General features: G+C 45.9%; 2 protein-coding genes across 2 annotated transcripts in view; one reads left to right on the forward strand and one right to left on the reverse strand.

Moving 5' to 3' along the window:
• ATP5F1E (ATP synthase F1 subunit epsilon) overlaps positions 1-4,212 on the forward strand; it is a 558,621-nt gene extending 554,409 nt beyond the window's left edge. Inside the window, exons 2-4 of the mRNA XM_050745567.1 lie at positions 583-701; positions 2,483-2,609; positions 4,055-4,212. Coding sequence (XP_050601524.1) covers positions 670-701; positions 2,483-2,606 — 156 coding nt within the window. The 5' untranslated portion in view covers positions 583-669 and the 3' untranslated portion in view covers positions 2,607-2,609; positions 4,055-4,212. The remainder of the gene's footprint in view (positions 1-582; positions 702-2,482; positions 2,610-4,054) is intronic.
• Positions 4,213-6,145: 1,933 nt separating this feature from the next.
• TUBB1 (tubulin beta 1 class VI) lies at positions 6,146-13,405 on the reverse strand. Its single transcript, XM_050745558.1, has 4 exons — positions 13,144-13,405; positions 9,806-9,914; positions 9,160-9,270; positions 6,146-9,056 (listed from the first exon to the last, which is right to left on the reverse strand). The coding sequence occupies exons 1-4, from the start codon at positions 13,198-13,200 to the stop codon at positions 7,978-7,980; spliced, it is 1,356 nt and encodes a 451-aa protein (XP_050601515.1). The 5' UTR covers positions 13,201-13,405; the 3' UTR covers positions 6,146-7,977.
• Positions 13,406-17,502: the final 4,097 nt, after the last annotated feature.

Raw genomic sequence — 17,502 nt, forward strand, 5'->3', positions numbered from 1 at the left:
ACGGGCAACAGTGGCAACTATTGCCTTACCCTCCCTCATGTCGCACATCGGAAGCAGGTCCTAGAACTACAGAAAACGCCAGTCTCCACTGGGTTTCCAGGGTTTAGTGTCACTCCGAGAAAGGGGGTGCCCTAAGAGCCTTTCTAAATCTCAGCTCTCAGGACACGCTTGTCTGCCCACAGATATAAAAGAGCCGGCGCCGTTTCCCTGAAGCGCGTGCAAAGCCAGGCCCTCGGGGCCGCCGTGCCCGCGCCGCCTCGCGTCTTCGCTTCCCGAAAGTACGCGACTCCGCGGCCCTCAGCAAGCGGAGCTGCCCCGGCCTTCTTGCCCCGGTCGCCCCCGCCGGGGCAATACGGAAGCTCCGGGACACACTCCCCGGGCGCTCTTGGAGCCAATAGGTGGGCGCGGCCGGCCAACCCGCCCGGGGATTGGCACCCGCAGTCCAGATCGCGCGCGCCCATTGGCTCCCGGCGCCGGGGGGCTTCCGCGGCAGGGCAGCAGGGGCCGCGCGCAGGGGCGGGGCCGGGTAGGAGGCGGCGATTGGCAGGTCCGCACGCCCCGCCCCTTCCGCTTCTGTGGTCTGCTCTTCCTGCGGCTGAACCGCCCGGCTGAGCCGTCATTGTCGGCGTCTTAGCGATTCGGTCCGACGCGCTCCACTTTCGCTACAGCATGGTGGCCTACTGGCGACAGGCTGGACTCAGGTAGGCCCAGGCCTCCAGAGGGAAGGGCCCCGCGAGCCCGGCCCGCGCGCATCCCCGTGCCCAGAGGTCATACAGGACACGGAGCAGTGGCCCCACGCGTGACCGGGGTTGGGCCGAACCTCGGGCGTCGCCGCCAAGATGGCGTCGCTGTGGGCAAAGCGCTCAGGCAGGCGAGGCCTCGGCCTCGCGTGGGAGTGCGTCTGTGTACTGCCTCGCTTCCCACAGGTGCGGCCCAGCACCCGCACAGTGACCGTGGACACCTTTGTGAATGGGAGGTTTCGAGAGAGAGAGGCCAGCTCTTACTCAGCAAACCTTTTTCTTCTAGAATGGTGCTGGAGCCAGGTGGTGAAAGTAGTACAGTCACATCTACCTCAGTAAACAGGAGATTTCTCTCCACGTGACAGCTGTTAGCCGCTTTGACTTTTAATCCAGCATCGAGATGGAGCCTTTTACAACTTTACACATTTTTTTTTTAACTATTAATTCCTGTTGATCTCAGGTTTCCGTGTAAAAGGGGTGAAAGCCACTGGTAAACTATTCAGAGCTCCGCACAAAGGTGAGAGGTGGCTCCTGGAAAGCTCAAATATGGAACCCACTTGAGGACATGGTGTCTCAATAGTGGAACCGCAAACCATTGGTCTAGGTGTCACATCTAATTTTTTTTATCCGTGCGCCTGAGTGAGCAGAAGTACCTTGCTCCCGGTGACACACCTTGTTAGTTGACTAGATGGTGTAGCACTTTACATTTTGTGGGTACATGTGACTACACTACAACGGAGCTTCCCAACTTGCTGAGGTCAAGCAAGCGAAGTCTTGTAGAATTGGAAGGATGGAATACCATTTATTAGGCAACCTACCCTGTGATCCATACCTTTTCGCACTTGTTTTTCCTCCTCCCAGCTATCAGCAGGACAGGTATTATCCTTTTATTCTATTGTTTTTTCAGGTGAATAAACATGCTGAAAAGTTTGAACAGCCTGAAGGTCACCAGTTAGTAAGAATGGAAGCAGGCATTGGAACTCATACTTCAGAGTCCCCAAAACAAATTCTAAAACATGAGAAAATTGCACCCCTCCCCACTTCCTGTTTTTCAAAAGTGGGAAAGGTGATCTGACATCTTTTGGAAACTACAACGTTGATGGGAGTCCATCTACCAAACAGGAAGCAGGTTTTACAATTTTGCTAGAATTGATGATGTTCTCAAAGCACTTTTCAGTGTCATTTAGAAATCTTGATTAGGAGGTATTTTCAGTGGCAGACTTGTAAGACAGAATTCATTTTTCTCAGAAAAGAGTTTAAATAATTTAGAAAGAATTGTTGTAATTCAAAATAGTTTTCTCTTAATTATGTATACCTCATTTTCCAAGAGTAATAAAAGTTTTAAGGAGAGAAATTGAGGAGAGAATTGATGATGCATTCTTGTTATAGTCGCTAAACATTTCAGGGTTTTTTTTTTTTCTGTGCTGTGGGATTTTTAAAAACATTTATGCATCTTTTATTTTGAATTACTATACACTAAAGAAAAAACACAGTACAAAGAAGAAAAATCAAAGATCATCTGTCCAAACACCAATTAATACTTTGGTACATATTTTTCTAGTGTTCTTTTTCTTTGTATAGATTGTTTTTGGCATTAGTCATATTTTTAAAACCAGTTCTGCAATAAGGTACTACCAAACCAAAATAAAAAGTACAGGAAGAAAAGCGAAAGCACAGTAGTAACAGTTGGTCTGGCTGGAATATTGATAATTAACTATATACCTTCTCTCATTTTCTCCCAGCTACATCCGATACTCCCAGATCTGTGCAAAAGCAGTCAGAGATGCACTGAAGACAGAATTCAAAGCAAATGCCGAGAAGGCTTCTGGCAGCAGCGTCAAAATTGTGAAAGTAAAGAAGGAATAATCTGTAAGTTACTGATGTATTTAGAAGAACAGTTGCATCTTAAGTTTTTAGAGCACCGTAAAAATCAAAATTTTAATTTTGGGTTCTATTCATTTTTTAGTCAGTGTATTTGGAAGTTATTAGGATAATATAATTTAAAGCATGCAGGTTATAGAAGTCCCATGGCCTAATAAAAAGAAAGTCTTTTTGGGCCCGACAAGCAGAAGTAATTGGCACATTGATTTTCAATTCATTTAGCAATGCTTAGGTAGAGAGCCATCTTATTTTAGTTAAACCTGTTTCATTTGTCTGCACAAATCAAATAACTTGGAGGATGAACTCCCCACTTTTATAATTGCTATTGGAGTTACATAATAGTTCAAGAGCATAAAAAACTACAGTTCTTTACATTTTTATTTCCCCCACATCTACTAATATTCTCACAAACCACTACTTCCCGAACATAATAACTACAAGTACAGGCAAGGGTCCTGCTGTTGCATCAAGCAATAAAATATGCAAGAACCTGCAGTGAATACTGTTTTGCTAATTTATTATGTTTCCAGAGGGTTTGGTTCATTTTACTTTTTCAAAGATGTTGGTGATGTAAAGTTACATTCACATGAAATAAAAAGTTCTGTACAGTTGATAAGTGTAGACTTTTGTGTTCCAAATTATAAAAGTGGTTTGATCTCAAAAGTACTTTCTTGACATTGTTATTTCAAAAGTAGGCAAGGCAAATTATCAGAGATGTTTTTCAGGTTTAATTTTTCTAGTTTTGCTTTTAAAAAGCTTCAGACCCATAATAGCACAGAAATGTGATAAATATTAATTCTTTGGCAGCTTGTGGTTATGAGCAATTTTACTTATTGAAACTGTCTCCCCTAACTTTTCATTTTCATTTTGAATTAGTAAATATTTTATTACAAGTCTGGAGATGCAGTGTTTTGAATTTAGCCCTTTTTCTAGGGGCTCTCTGTCTAATCTTATAATTCTGAGTAATGAGACCTGGTTTTATGTTGGGTTGTTTTGTTTTAACAGTAAGCTAACAGAAAATCAGTTAGCCTCACTCGGCTCAGAGCCACCAGACTGCATCTAACGCTGAGATTTTGCAAAGTCCTGGGGGTCAGGAAGTAGTGTCGATCCCCTTAAAGCATTAGCCCCTCTCTGTTATGCCCTTCGGGGTTACTGACCCCACCTCATTAGCACAAGGAAATGTTAGTGTCTTTTAAAGGCAAAGTAGTTTCTTTATTGCTGGGAGAGTGTTTACTTTTAGTCAGCGGAGAAATGCCTGCTTGATTAAACCTGTGTACTTGAACCAGTGCTTTTTTACATCTGAGCCAAGGCAGTGTGAATGATAGCCACGGTTATACAGTTCACTATAAGGAAGTTATTTCTTATATTCATGTTGAGTTTTTAAGAAAACCAAGAACCAGCCAGCAACTGTTGCATTTTCTTTTTCCTCCTAGACCCTGACTAAAGCTTGAAATGCTACATTTCCAAGGTGAAGATGTGTGGGCACATGTTATGGCAGATTGAAAAGGATCTCATTTCATGGGGAAAAAAAAAATTCCTGTCTTGTTCATAAATTGACAATGTCAATAAATTGAAGTATGGTTCACTGTTACTCTTGATTTTTAGTTTGTCAGACTTTTTCATTTTCTTTAAAGGAACTCTGCACAGTTGCGTGATTATGGCCATGTGAACCAGGGTTTCTTAAAAGCAGGGAAAGGCAGATTTAATATATAGTGACCAAAGGGATTCAGAAAGGATTTTGAAAATGTCTCAAAATAGTTGTTTCATGACATTAATTGGTGATGAAAATTATCTGCTGTCATTGAGGCTTTGTAGTCCCTTATGTTTGAATTGTTGCCATGTCAGAATAATGACATGGTCATCAGTAACCTACATGGAAATAATTATTAAATACTAAAAGCATTGATTAGAAGAAGAAATACTAAATTGTACTCGTTTTGTATTGTGCACTTAAAACCTATAGATAAGAACAATTACAGAATTTAAGCACAAAATGTTTTTCACATTGTTTTGTAAATGAATATATTGTGGTAGCATTTCTCTTAGGAAATGTTGAAAACTATTTAATAACTTGCTCATTGAGTTGATAGCCAAACTGAAGTTAAAATCTAGGAGTTTTGACTGTAGGTCTGATACACGGTGACCACAACATCAGTTTCTTGATATTTCCATAGTGATTCATTCATTCATTATTTAGGGATGGAAAATTGTTGCAAGTTATGTCGTTACCTTTCTTTGAAACTTGGAAGCGCTTGAGCAAGTAAAACACCATTGAAAAGTTAATTGCCTAATTTTAACTGTTTTTGGAGAATGGAGAAATAAATTTGAACTGGAAATTTTGAAACACCGTTCTGGGACCAGTTTTCACATGGTACTTAAAGCTCACAATAATTTATCAGGGCCACTGTCAGCCATGCCGAGGCTAAGCCAAATAGAATGTCTTTGTTCTCGGCTTCTGGGAATGACTTATTGTCCCAACACTTGACCTGTAGGTTTTACTGAATTCTCAGCACAGAGCGAGCAGGGAGGCAGAGCCGATTGAGTGAGAGAGGGTGCCTCTGGACAACAGCGGGTTAGGAGCCCTTGGGGTCCTTCACCTCGGAGCTGTCATCCTCCTGCTTGCAAGTTAGGGCACCTCAGTTCAGTGCTGTGGTCCCCAAGATTAAGGTACTAGGAAGCATCCTCCATTACAGAGAACAGGAATAAATGAATCAAAAGGCTGTCAGGCCTTTTTGACACAGGACAAATAAAGTAACTAATAGGCAAAGAGGCTAAATTATTTCCAGTCAGGTAATTAGAGATAAGTCATTTATTAAGGAGGCAGATGGGGTATTATTGGAATATAGATGTATAGTAGATTGGTAGTATATTGGTAGATTATTGGTATATAGATGGTATATTATTAAGGAGGCGGATGGTAGAGGTGAGACTTAGGGACAGGGCTTGTGATACGGAAAGGAGTGAAGTAACTGAGTAAAACACAAGTTTACTGTCCAGCAGAGATTCTTAGAGGCTCTTTTCTCTGATTAGTAGATATCCTGAACCAGTAGTATAATGAAATAAACTTCCTTTCTCCAGCAGTGCTGAGTAACTGGCAGGATGACTGTGCCCAATGATGAGGTGACCCCAATCAGACCAACAATTAATGAGTATCCCACTAACTAGTTGGAAGATGTTTGAGGTTGTCAGTTAATCTCTTAGTTCACGTAGTCCTTGTGAGTAAAGTGAAGGAATTGGATAAGCCCTAAAATTCGGTGATTGTGCTCAGAGACCTCGGTCTCTGAGAGACCAAGGTCGCCGTAGCAACCATACTGCTAAAGGAATAAGCTCTTCAAAATCAAAAGGGACAGATTTCTTAGGTTTCTAGTTTGTGTTTTGTGTTTTTAAATCTATTTCTACCATACGAAAGAGTAGGATGGTGAGATGCATTTCTAAATATTTTTAACTACTCAGTCTGGGTGGTTAGGCTTCAAGAAAAGGAATTTATTTAGTCTGAAATAAAGCAATTTTGCCATTTAAAATTGAATTATTTTGTACTTTAATGATTACTATTGAGCAAACAAATCTTTACAGTAATATAAGTCAGCAAAAGTTTTTTAAAAGGTTTAAATCCCTCTCTCCTTATACCTATTTCATTGCCTTTTTAGATTTTAGAAGTAAAGCACCAGAGGAAGCATGTGTAAATCCTTGTATAATCGCAGGCTGTAAGTCTTTAGCATCTCAGGAAGTTACTAACTTCAAACAAAGTGTATAGGTGGAGTTTCTTACTAAATCTAGTACTTCTTGAACCACAAGTAGAAAGCATTTAAAACATGATTGTTGTATTGTGTTTTTTGAAGTTTGTAAATAGAAGACTTGTTGATGATCCGATGGCAAGGTATTTTTCTCTTGGTATGTATTTTAGTATTTCCTCATGATGCATACGTGAAAAGAGTGAAGTTTCTCAGAATAAGCAACTGTCATCCATCCACCTGCTATTTTATTATTGCCAATTACAAAAGCAAATCAAGAGATGAGAACCCAGTTGCCGGCAAGTAAATATTTACTGCATTGAGGGTCGGAGCATTTTCCCATTACCAGTTATCCATGGATCAAATAGTGTATCTCAGTGGTAATTCTAGAGGGCCATTAAAACCCTGATGGTGCTGGAAGAGATGGCAATGCTGCATGTCAGAAATAGGTAAACTGTAATTAAGAAGTTACGGATGATTTGATTATGCTCTTGTGTATTTGGTCCTGTTGTAATGTGAGCAGATTAAAATCATGTAGTGGTTAAAGCTGTGTCATTATGCAGACATTTATGGCAACTTCTGCCAATTAATTTGAACTGTAAAAGTTCTCTAATGAGACGATGTCCTCCGTAACTGAGAAGGACACTGCAGCCATTGCTGCTTAATTCCTGCATTTGAATTGTTGCCGAGCGGATGGTGTGCCGTTTCTCAGAGCAGAGAGGCTGCAGAGCATTTTGGGGGGTGATGGCTGAATGAAAGTGAAAAGAGCATTTCAAAATAGCCTCTAAAAGGAAAACCAAGGATGATTATTAATGAATTACTGGGATCTAACAGTAGTAAGAAATTTAAACTATATAAACGTATATGTTAAAGGCTAGCTCTTCAGAAATAAAGATCAGAGGACTGCAGTTCTTTAGTTTTGCTTGTCTTTTTGTTTTTCATGTTTGGACCAGGTGTTTTTGTGGAGAGGACTGTGGCTTTTCTTTTTTCCTCTTTTCCAGTTAGCATGTGTGCGCACAGGTCTACACAACATGGATATTTCTAGTGGATGTTGACTCACATTGACCTTGGCTCTGTAGCTCCCCATGTACTAGTCAGGCACCTGGCTCTTCTGGAGGCTGGCAGGCACAGGAAGGCAGGACGGCAGGCAGTGTTTGCTCAAAGGAAAGAACCTAAGGGAAGAGTCTTAGTAACCCTCGGATACCAAGTGAGGATTACAGGGTGCTTATCAGTGCTGCTAAAGTTTAAAAATGTTAACACCAACTCCAGTGGCTTCCTGCAAATCCACATGTGTAGTCTGGGTGCCTGGCACAGGGCATGTAATAAAATACTCAGTGAACACTTTGAAACAAAGGGAGCACTTGACAATAAATTTGCTATTTTTTTAAGCTAATAAGTATGCATTGAATGTCAAACTCTTCAAGGTTAGTAAATGTCAGCAAAGACCCTAATGCCTGTCAGCTGTTCCCCACCTGTCTCCCGCAGTCCCCGTGTCGAAGCTAATGATGAGTGCGTATCATTCACTGTGCTGCAGTGCAGAATAGGTTTTGGAGTGCTGCAGGAGAAACACTCGTCTAATGAGAAACTGTTCTGTAAGCGACTCCACGGCACAGCTTCTCTCACCGTTAATGTCCCTTATCTTCTGGCTTCATTTCTGCCTCCTCCATGACCTCTTCATCTTCCTCTAGACCTGCTTTGGCATCTTGAAATTGTTGGTACTCGGATACCAAATCATGGATGTTACTTTCAGCTTCCCCAAATTCGTTTATGTCCATCCCTTCGCTGGTATACCAGTGCACAAAAGCTTTCCTCTTGAACATGGCTGAGAAATGCTCAGAGACCCTGTTAAAGATCTCTTGGATGGCCGTGTTGTTGCCAATGAAGGTGGCAGCCATGCTCAGCCCCCGGGGTGGGATGTCGCAGACGGCCACCTTGACATTGTTGGGAATCCACTCCACAAAACAGCTGCTGTTCCTGGTCTGCACGGAGAGCAGTTGCTGGTCCACTTCCTTGGTGGACATCTTGCCCCGGAAAATGCAGGCCACTGTGAGGTAGCGGCCACGGCGGGGGTCACAGGCAGCCATGGTATTGCGGGCATCAAACATCTGCTGGGTGAGCTCGGCCACGGAGAGGGCTCGGTACTGCTGGCTGCCCTGGGCTGTGAGTGGGGCAAAGCCAGGTATAAAGAAGTGCAGGCGGGGGAAGGGGACCATGTTCACCGCCAGCTTGCGCAGGTCTGCGTTGAGCTGACCCGGGAACCGGAGGGAGGTGGTTATGCCGCTCATGGTCAAGGACACCAGGTGGTTGAGATCCCCGTAGGTGGGTGTCGTCAGCTTCAGGGTACGGAAGCAAATGTCATAGAGGGCCTCATTGTCAATGCAGAAACAGGCATCTGCATTCTCAATCAGCTGGTGGATAGACAGAACTGCATTGTAGGGCTCCACCACCGTGTCCGACACCTTGGGAGAAGGCATGACACTGAAGGAATTCATGATCCGGTCCGGGTACTCCTCTCTAATCTTGTTCATGAGCAGAGTGCCCATCCCGGAGCCTGTGCCCCCGCCCAGGGAGTGGACGATCTGGAAGCCCTGCAAGCAGTCACAGCTCTCACTCTCGTGCCTCACTACCTCCAGGACGTTCTCAATCAGCTCGGCTCCCTCCGTGTAATGGCCTTTGGCCCAGTTGTTGCCAGCTCCAGAGTTACCTGTGACCAAAAAGAGTAACCAGCAGGGGAAGAAAAGTGAAAAGAGAAGGGCACCAGTAAGGCATCCCCCCTGCTCCTGGTGGAACCTTCTGGAAAAACCTACCATGGACAAAACTGTCAGGTTGAAAGAGGGCTCCTAATTTGCTAGATCGAATGCTGTCCATCGTCCCAGGTTCTAGGTCCACCAAGACTGCTCGGGGCACATATTTCCTACCTGTGTAGAAAAATAGGAAAAAGTCAGCCTACTTGTTTTTCTAGAAGTTAATGTTTTATCAAAAGAGAACTTTGTGATACTGGTCCAAAAAAATCATGGATATTCTAGAAAGGGGCCCTTGGTAGGTTGAGATTTGAGTATCTAACATATTTTTTACCCCAACAACAATACCACAAATCTATAGAATACCCAAGAAACAATTTCCATCGTCTGCCCTGTGGTATTGCCAGTGACAGAGATTCTCTTCCTTCGCACTGGAAATGATTCTGGTTTCATCTGTGAAGCCACAAAGGGAAGTGAGTACTTGACCTGCTTGTGTTAAGGTGTGTGCCCCATCCAGCAGCTCCTTCCCCAGTCCTGCCTCTTGACCAAGGGTTGGGGATCTACCACTCTGGGATCCTGCTGCTGCCCTGCCTGTCGCCTCCCTGAACCTAGACATCACTGCTTTGACATTTCCATCTCCTGGGCCTCTGCCCTTCCTCTACTTATGTTCCCAGTTGCGGGACCACTGCTCCCAGAGCCCTGCCAGTCCTACCGTAGGCTTCATTGTAGTACACGCTGATTCTCTCCAGCTGCAAGGCTGAGGCCCCGCTGTCGCTCCCAGCCAAGTCGATCCCGTGCTCCTCACCAATCATCTCCCAGAACTGAAAGCAGGAGGAAGGTCAGAGTAAACGGACCCAGAAAAACGCTGTGTTAACCAGAGAGAAAGTTAGCACCCCCAGGCCTGTTTCCCTGGGGTTGCCTGACCCTCCCCAAGACATTCTTTTTGGACCTTTTCATAAATAACCATGGCATCATTCACTTTTTGCCTCTACTAAGCAATATGAAGTAATATGAAGACTGCCTTTTCTCCCCACCTGAACTCCTTAAATAAAATGTCAAACACAGAATACTAAATTGGATTTTCTTCCTATTAAGTTCAGGCCATTATATATATTAAAGCTGTTGTTTAGAATTTAATGTCAATATAGCTCTTAATTTCTCCTTATAATGCGCCAAGCTAGTAAAGTATAGATTCCATTATAGGAAAATAAACAATTCTTATCTGATTTCACAATAATATCTCATTTCACTCTGGGGATTTATTTTCATGAACGTTTTCAAGCAACCCATAACTTGGACCTGTGTGCATGATTTTAAGTAATTAGCACTTTTTTTTTCTTTTTTTTTTTTTAGACAGAGTCTTGCTCTGTTACCAGGCTGGAATACAGTGGCGTGATCCTGGCTCACTGCAACCTCCACCTCCTGGGTTCAAGCAATTCTCCTGCCTCAGCCTCCTGAGTAGCTGGGACTACAGGCATGCGCCACCATGCCCAGCTAATTTTTGTATTTTTAGTAGACACGGGGTTTCACCATGTTGGCCAGGATGGTCTCTATCTCTTGACCTCGTGATCCGCCCACTTTGGCCTTCCAAAGTACTGGGATTACAGGCATGAGCCACCATGCCTGGCCTTTTTTTTTTTTTTTTTTTTTTGAGACGAGTTTCATTCTTGTCACCTAGGCTGGAGTGCAGTGGCACAATCTTGGCTCACTGCAACTTCCACCTCCTGGGTTCAAGCAACTCTCCTGCCTCAGCCTCTCAAGTAGCTGGGATTACAGGCGTCTACCACCATGCCCAGCTAATTTTTGCATTTTTAGTAGAGACGGGGTTTTGCCATGTTGGCCAGGCTGGTCTCAAACTCCTGACCTCAGGTGATCCACCTGCCTCGGCCTCCCAAAGTGCTAGGATTATAGGCATGAGCCACTGCGCCCGGCCAGGAATGTGCATTTTTGATGATCAGGTATACACATAACTCAAAATTACACATTGTTGTCCTCTAGTAACTATTTGAAACATAAAGCACTTCCAATCTCATACACAGTACTTATTAATATAGATACGTGCCAAGCTCTTAATATGGAAACAGTTACTGGGAAGACTCCTTCTGATCACCCTGAAAAGCACATATTAAAATGCAATGAAAATGTATTCACATACAGTAAAATCCCCAAGGGTATGTTTAAAACCCCAACCGTATCTTGTAAATGACAGCGCTGCTCTGGCCATGGTCTTAATAACAAGGCACTAGTTTGTGGTAAACTGCCAGCACTGTTCAGGGAGTGGAAGAATAAATAAATTCAAGTTCTAAGATACCCCAAATTAAATGTGTCTTAAAGTTCTTATGACTCTAAATGATGAGTCAGCCAGGACTCTCAACGCTAGACAATACAATTGAGAGTGAGAGCGAAGACCCTATCTAAACCCAACACTGTCTCTCGAGGGCCCCTTTCTGTGTTATCTTCCAGCTTCAGAGCAGCAGGGCTCCTGCCTCCCACTTCTCTGTGTGTTACGAATGTCTTACCCCTGAGGCATGGAGGAATGGGGACTTCTTTTCAAGCAGTAATGTTCTTTGCCCCGGATTTAAAACACCTGCATTTAAAAGCCTTAGTTGTTTCCTAGCAGCATTACTCACAATAGCCAAAAGGCAGAAACAACCCAAGTGTCATTGATGGATGGTGAATGTAGGTGTTTTAAAACCTTACTTTTAATGCATCTCATATTAGTAAAAGTAACTTCACAATAGCAAAGAGAACACGGTAAATTTTCTCAGTGCAGTTGGCCATCTTAAAATCAAGACTGGAGATCCTGGGCTCGGGCATCTGTGTTCTTGGTGTTGGCCAAGTAAGTTACATACTTGGTAGAAAATTTTAAGCAGGGGGGCAAGGGAGAGAAAAACTCATTTATATTCCAGGGAGTGTATTTTAATTAATGATGTTACTGTACACAAAAACTTTATTTTAGGTCTATCTCTTAAATTTTCAATTGCATACTAATCAAACAGTAATTGATTTTTTTAAGGGCTATAATAAACATGAGAGGGGAGGGAAAAGACACCATAGTGACAGCGTATAGAAAGTTTCTCAAAAAACTTCAAAAAGCTGTTTTGAGACAAATTACTATGAGAAGTTCATTGTTAAGATGATAAAAGTAAGCCAGGTACAGTGACTCACGCCTATAATCCCAGCACTTCGGGAGGCTAAGGCAGGCACATCACCTGAGGTCAGGAGTTCGAGACCAACCTGACCAACATGATGAAACCCCGTCTCTACTAAAAATACAATATTAGCCAGACATGGTGGTGCATGCCTGTAATCCCAGCTACTACTGGGGAGGCTGAGGCAGGAGAATCACTTGAACCCAGGAGGTGGAGGTTGCAGTGAGCCGAGATCACGCCATCGCACTCCAGCCTGGGCGACAAGAGCAAAACTCCATCTCAAAAAAATAAAAGATGATAAAAGTGCCACACACGGTGGCTTACACCTGTCACCCCACCACTTTGGAAGTCGGAGGCGGGAGGATCACTTGAGCCCATGAGTTCAAGACCGGCCTGGGCAACAAAGTGAGATCCCTGTCTCTCAAAAAAAATTAAAAAATTAGCCAGGCATAGTGGTGCCTGCCTATAATCTCAGCTACTCAGGAGGCTGAGGCAGGAGAATAGCTTGAGCCCAGGAGGTTGAGGCTGTGGTGAGCCATGATTCTGCCACTCTACTCCAGCCTGGGCAACAGAGTGGGCAAAGAAAAAGATGATAAGCATATTATATAATGTAATGGTTGGCATGTGTTGTGCCTAGGTGTCTATGGATAAAATTAACTAACTTAACACTGTAAGCCCTTAATGTATCTTGTAGCTCTTTAAAGATTGTTTCCTTCTTTTCCCGTGTGAAATTCTTTTTTTAAGAATTTTTTTAAAGCCCAAAGGCATTGTCTGATATTTAGCAAGTACATGAAATCTGCTCGACTCATTGTCTTCCCTGCTAACTTAGGGTATTCTCTTGGTTGTCCGCCTCTGTGGACTGTGGCAAAGCTAGGATTAGTAACCAGACATTACTTACCTTGGCTCCGATCTGGTTGCCACACTGGCCAATCTGAATATGGACAATTTCACGCATCCTTGCTGTGAGCCCAAGTCTGAGATCTTCACAGAATCCTCAGACTCTCAGAATCCAGAGCCTTGGTTCACTGGTGTGAGCCCAACACAACTGTGGTCATTGCAGTGGTGGGACTGGCCAACTAAGCTACCCTCGCAATGTGACCAAGGGTGTGTCCACCCCAGAGGCCCAGTTCCCCGCCCTCAGCCAGTCCTGGCCCTTCTCTGCTTTCTGCCTGTCATGCTTTTGGAAGGGGGTGTTTTTCCTCTCTCAGCACAGAATACTGCCCCATCATTTCCTAGAGAGTGAGTGCAAGATTAAAGGCCGCCTCAGTGCCTGGAGGCTGGCACTGTTTGCAGGCTTCTAGGTGCCCATGCTGGCCCTGATGCCTGTGATGTGATGACTCTGGCTCCTAGCTCACCCAGGTAACCAGACCACCTCCAAGGGCTTTCCCTGTCCAACTTCCCGGCCCCTTTTCAAGACTTTGGTCCCCAGAAGCCCCGTGCCCCAACGCGGCGGGAGGCTTCACAGCTGGGCCTCACAGGTCCCAGGATTGCCTGCATCAGGCGCTGTCTGCCCGCCCCTCCCCCACATGCCCTTTCTCACCCTGTCTGCAAGTTACTCTGCAGTGTCCTGCAGGCCTCTTGGACCCCTGCCCTGTCCATGCCAGGGCTGGGCTGCGCCTTCCCAGCTCCCGCTCTGTCGTTCCGTCTTTCCTGCCATGGTGTCTGGGGTCTTAATATTTGCCATAGGGTCCCTTTACCAGACCCTGAATTCTCCAAGAACAAAATGGACTCCCAATTGCATTCCCTTAGAGTTGGGTGTGGTGGCTCACTCCTGTAATCCCAGCACTTTGGGAGGCCAAGATGGGCAGATCACCGGAAGTCAGGAGTTCAAGACCAGCCTGGCCAACATGGCAAAACCCCATCTCTACTAAAAATACAAATATTAGCCAGGTGTGGTGGCACACACGTGTAGTCCCAACTACTCAGGAGACTGCAGCAGGAGAATTGCTTGAACCTGAGAGGCAGAGGTTGTAGTGAGCCACGATCACGCCATTGCACTCCAGGCTGGGCAAGAGCAACACTCTGTCAAAAAAAAAAAAAAATTGCATTCCCTCACACGCAGTACTTAAGTGGCAGCAGGCTGGGTACTCAGCAGCTTGAAAGCAGCTGTTCTGTCTCCTGGTCCTCAGTACATCCCCTGCCACCAAGCTTCTATCAACATTGAAAGCCAGCCCTAGGCTTTATTACCTCCAACCAGGCAAGGGCATCCAGGCCAAACACCAGCTCCATATCTTTGCCCAGGAGGATGGCAGTTCCCCACCACCTGGAGGAGAGAAGGTGGACACTTCCAAAGAAGATGGGGAATGGACTCCCCGAGAAGGCATGAGAGCACTGACTCAGAAGGGGAAGGCTGGTAGGCACTGCCTTGTGCCTGTTGAGCTCTCAAGGTGCAGGTGGGCAGGTACAGGGCAAGGTCTCCTGAAGCCCTGAGGATGTGGACAACCACCACCCAGCGAGCACCTGCCTCTCAAGGCCTCTTTAGCGTCTGCCGGGCACCCTGAGGTTGCCCCCATTCCTTGAATGGCTATGGAAGGGGACCTGTCATATGCTGGGCTCACCTTGGGTGCTGCAGACAAGGGAATGAAGGAGGTAGATGCGGCCAGATCCTGCACTCGTGGAACTCTGGCTTACTTAGGAAGAGAGCACTCCTAGCTCTGGAGCAGCTCAAGGACACCATCTCTCAGGACAGGGACTCAAGGCAAGACTGCTGAACTCAGAGCCAGAAGCCCTGGAGGTGCTTCCCTCCCCTGCCTCTTGCCAGACCCGTGACCTTGGTTGAAGCATTGGAGCCCAGCCTGATCCATGAGGAGCCTATGCTTCCTGTGCCCCAAGCCCAGGTTTGACTCCTAAGCCTTGTGTTCCCTCTACAGGCCTGGTGGGGCCCAGGATGTGAGGTCAGGAACACAATCAGGAAAGTTCCTAGCGATGGAGTGTCTGGGGAAATCGCTTCTGCTTACTTGCAGAGGAGCTCAAATACACAGCCAAAGGGCCTGAGCTATAAACTAGAAGAGAAACCTAGAGGTGGGGAAGAAGAGAGCACTCTGTCCTAAGAGTGCCCGGACTGGGACTGCTTCTCACCTCTGTCTAGTGTGTAGATCCCAGGCTGCCCTTGAGTACTGACAGTGTACCCCGTGATCCTGGGCTGGATCCAGGACCAGGGAAGAGGGCTCCTATAGAGGATGGTGTGAGGATAATTGTCAAAATTCAAATAAGAACTGTGTATACTGGAAAATAGTATCAGTGTTCCATTTCTTGACTTTGATCATGGTACGGTGGTTCTAAGTGGAAGTCCTTGTTTCCAGGAGATCCCATATTATGAAGCACTGTACTTCAAGGTCGTCGTGATGCTGGCAGCTTACTCTGAACCAGTTCCACAACCACAATAATGTGATAAACAGAGAGACAGCAGTTAAATAAAGGGGCAAAGTGGTAACAATTGCTGAGTCTTTTCAAAGTTAGCACAAGATTAGTACCCTTGCAATGTTTCTCTTAAGTTTGGAACATTTTTGTGCTCAAACCTGAATGTCACATGACTCACAGATGCTTCCGGTCCAGTCAGCCCTCCTCCCTGCCCAAAGGTAAAGAGAAGAATGTGCAAATTCAAGAGGAGGATATTCATAGGTCCTCAGCAGTGTTTTTCAGAAATTAACACAGACCATTTTAAAATTAAGAACAGACCATTCTGTTTCCATAGACGTTAGCCCATCTTGCCTCACTTCCAGCTTCTCTCCCGGCATGCCTCGACCTCTTTTCCCCCTTCTGTCTGTCCCCACCAGCTCTCCCCAGCCTCCCTCCCCACCCAGGGGCTCCTGCCTATCAGACTCCTCCAGAGACCAAAGACAGCTCCATGATCTTCCCACAGGCGGTTCCTTCGCCAGAGACACCTCCCCTCCTGGGGACCAGAGCACTTGAACCTGCAGTGCCACACATGGCCCTGTTTGCTAATTACTTATACACATGCCTTATCTCCTGCCAGCCTGGGAGCTGTCCGTGTCATTTCATCTTTGAGTCCCCAAAGTGCCTGATCCATGGCAGGGCCTCAGTAAATGTTTGTTAAGGGCACATCGACAGCTGGGCAAGTTTGAGCAGTGATGCTCAGAGCGGGCTGTGTTCTTAAAGCCAGTGACGTGTTTATTCACAAGTGTGTCCTTCTCTAGATAGGGTCACCTTTTTCCTCCATTCTGTAAGAGGTGGTCTAGGCTGAAGGTATAAACTGCTCCATGAAACCTGGATGTTTGGGGACAGACTATATGGAATAACCGTAGTGAGCTATTATGGGAAGGTGTGACCAGTGGGCAGCCGCGGCCTTCTGTGGCCCAGCTCCTGAAAGGAGCCCCTGTTGGCCACAAACCGCCTCGCTGCAGGGACCACGGGACTGGGCCCAAGGGGCATTTCTGATCTGCCTGTGTTCATTCTTTGCCATGTGAGCAGGATCCAGGGTGCTGGGGTCCTCCGCCCACCCTCCGCACTGCAGCACATTCCTCTTGGCCATCTCAGTTTGCTTAGGGAGGGGAAAAAGCCAGGTTTCCAGGGGGGGCGCTTAAAAGGTTTTTCTGTTAATGGGGCAGTTGGCAAAAAGGAGGAAAGAGAGAGAAGCCCTGTTTGCTTTGATTCCTGTATCGCCGGCCATGTTTATTCAGGCCAGGCAAGCACTGAGCTTTGGACGCTGGGCTGTGAGAGGGTGAGGGGCGGAGTGGCAGCTCCACCACCCAGGGGCTCATCTTCGCCCTAAACCTGGATTTTTTCACATGAAAAATGAAATAAAAGTTCCCGCGTCACAAGTTGGTGTGAGGAATGGGCCTGCCAGGGCTGCCCCCTAACACGTAGCTGCCGGTGGTGGTTTTCAAGTGGGCTTCACAGGGTGGGAGGGGGAGATGCGGCTCTTGGTGCAGACAGGCCCATGCATTCCACACCTACAGACGGAGCACCTACCATGCGGCAGACCTGACATGGCCGTGGGCATCGGGGCTTGTCTCAATTGAAAATGTCTGGGCAGAACAGAGTGGCAGGAAAGGCAGCGGGTCTGGAAAGCCGTGCATCCCGTCTCAACTCTCTTGTCCTTATTTCTGAAGGTACCTGCTCCCCAGAGGAAACAGCTCTCCTCTGAGTGCCAACTTAGTGCCAGCAATGAGGTGGGGAATACAGTCTGCCTTGCCCTCGGACTGGTAGAAGCGGGCCCTGTGCAGGACATAGGCGAACAGTGCCCCTGGAGATGCCAGCACGACCCCAAGGTCTGTTTTGCCAGGTGAAGGTGACC

Source organism: Macaca thibetana, chromosome 10 (assembly GCF_024542745.1).
Source record: "Macaca thibetana thibetana isolate TM-01 chromosome 10, ASM2454274v1, whole genome shotgun sequence".
Classification (NCBI taxonomy): Eukaryota; Metazoa; Chordata; class Mammalia; order Primates; family Cercopithecidae; genus Macaca; species Macaca thibetana.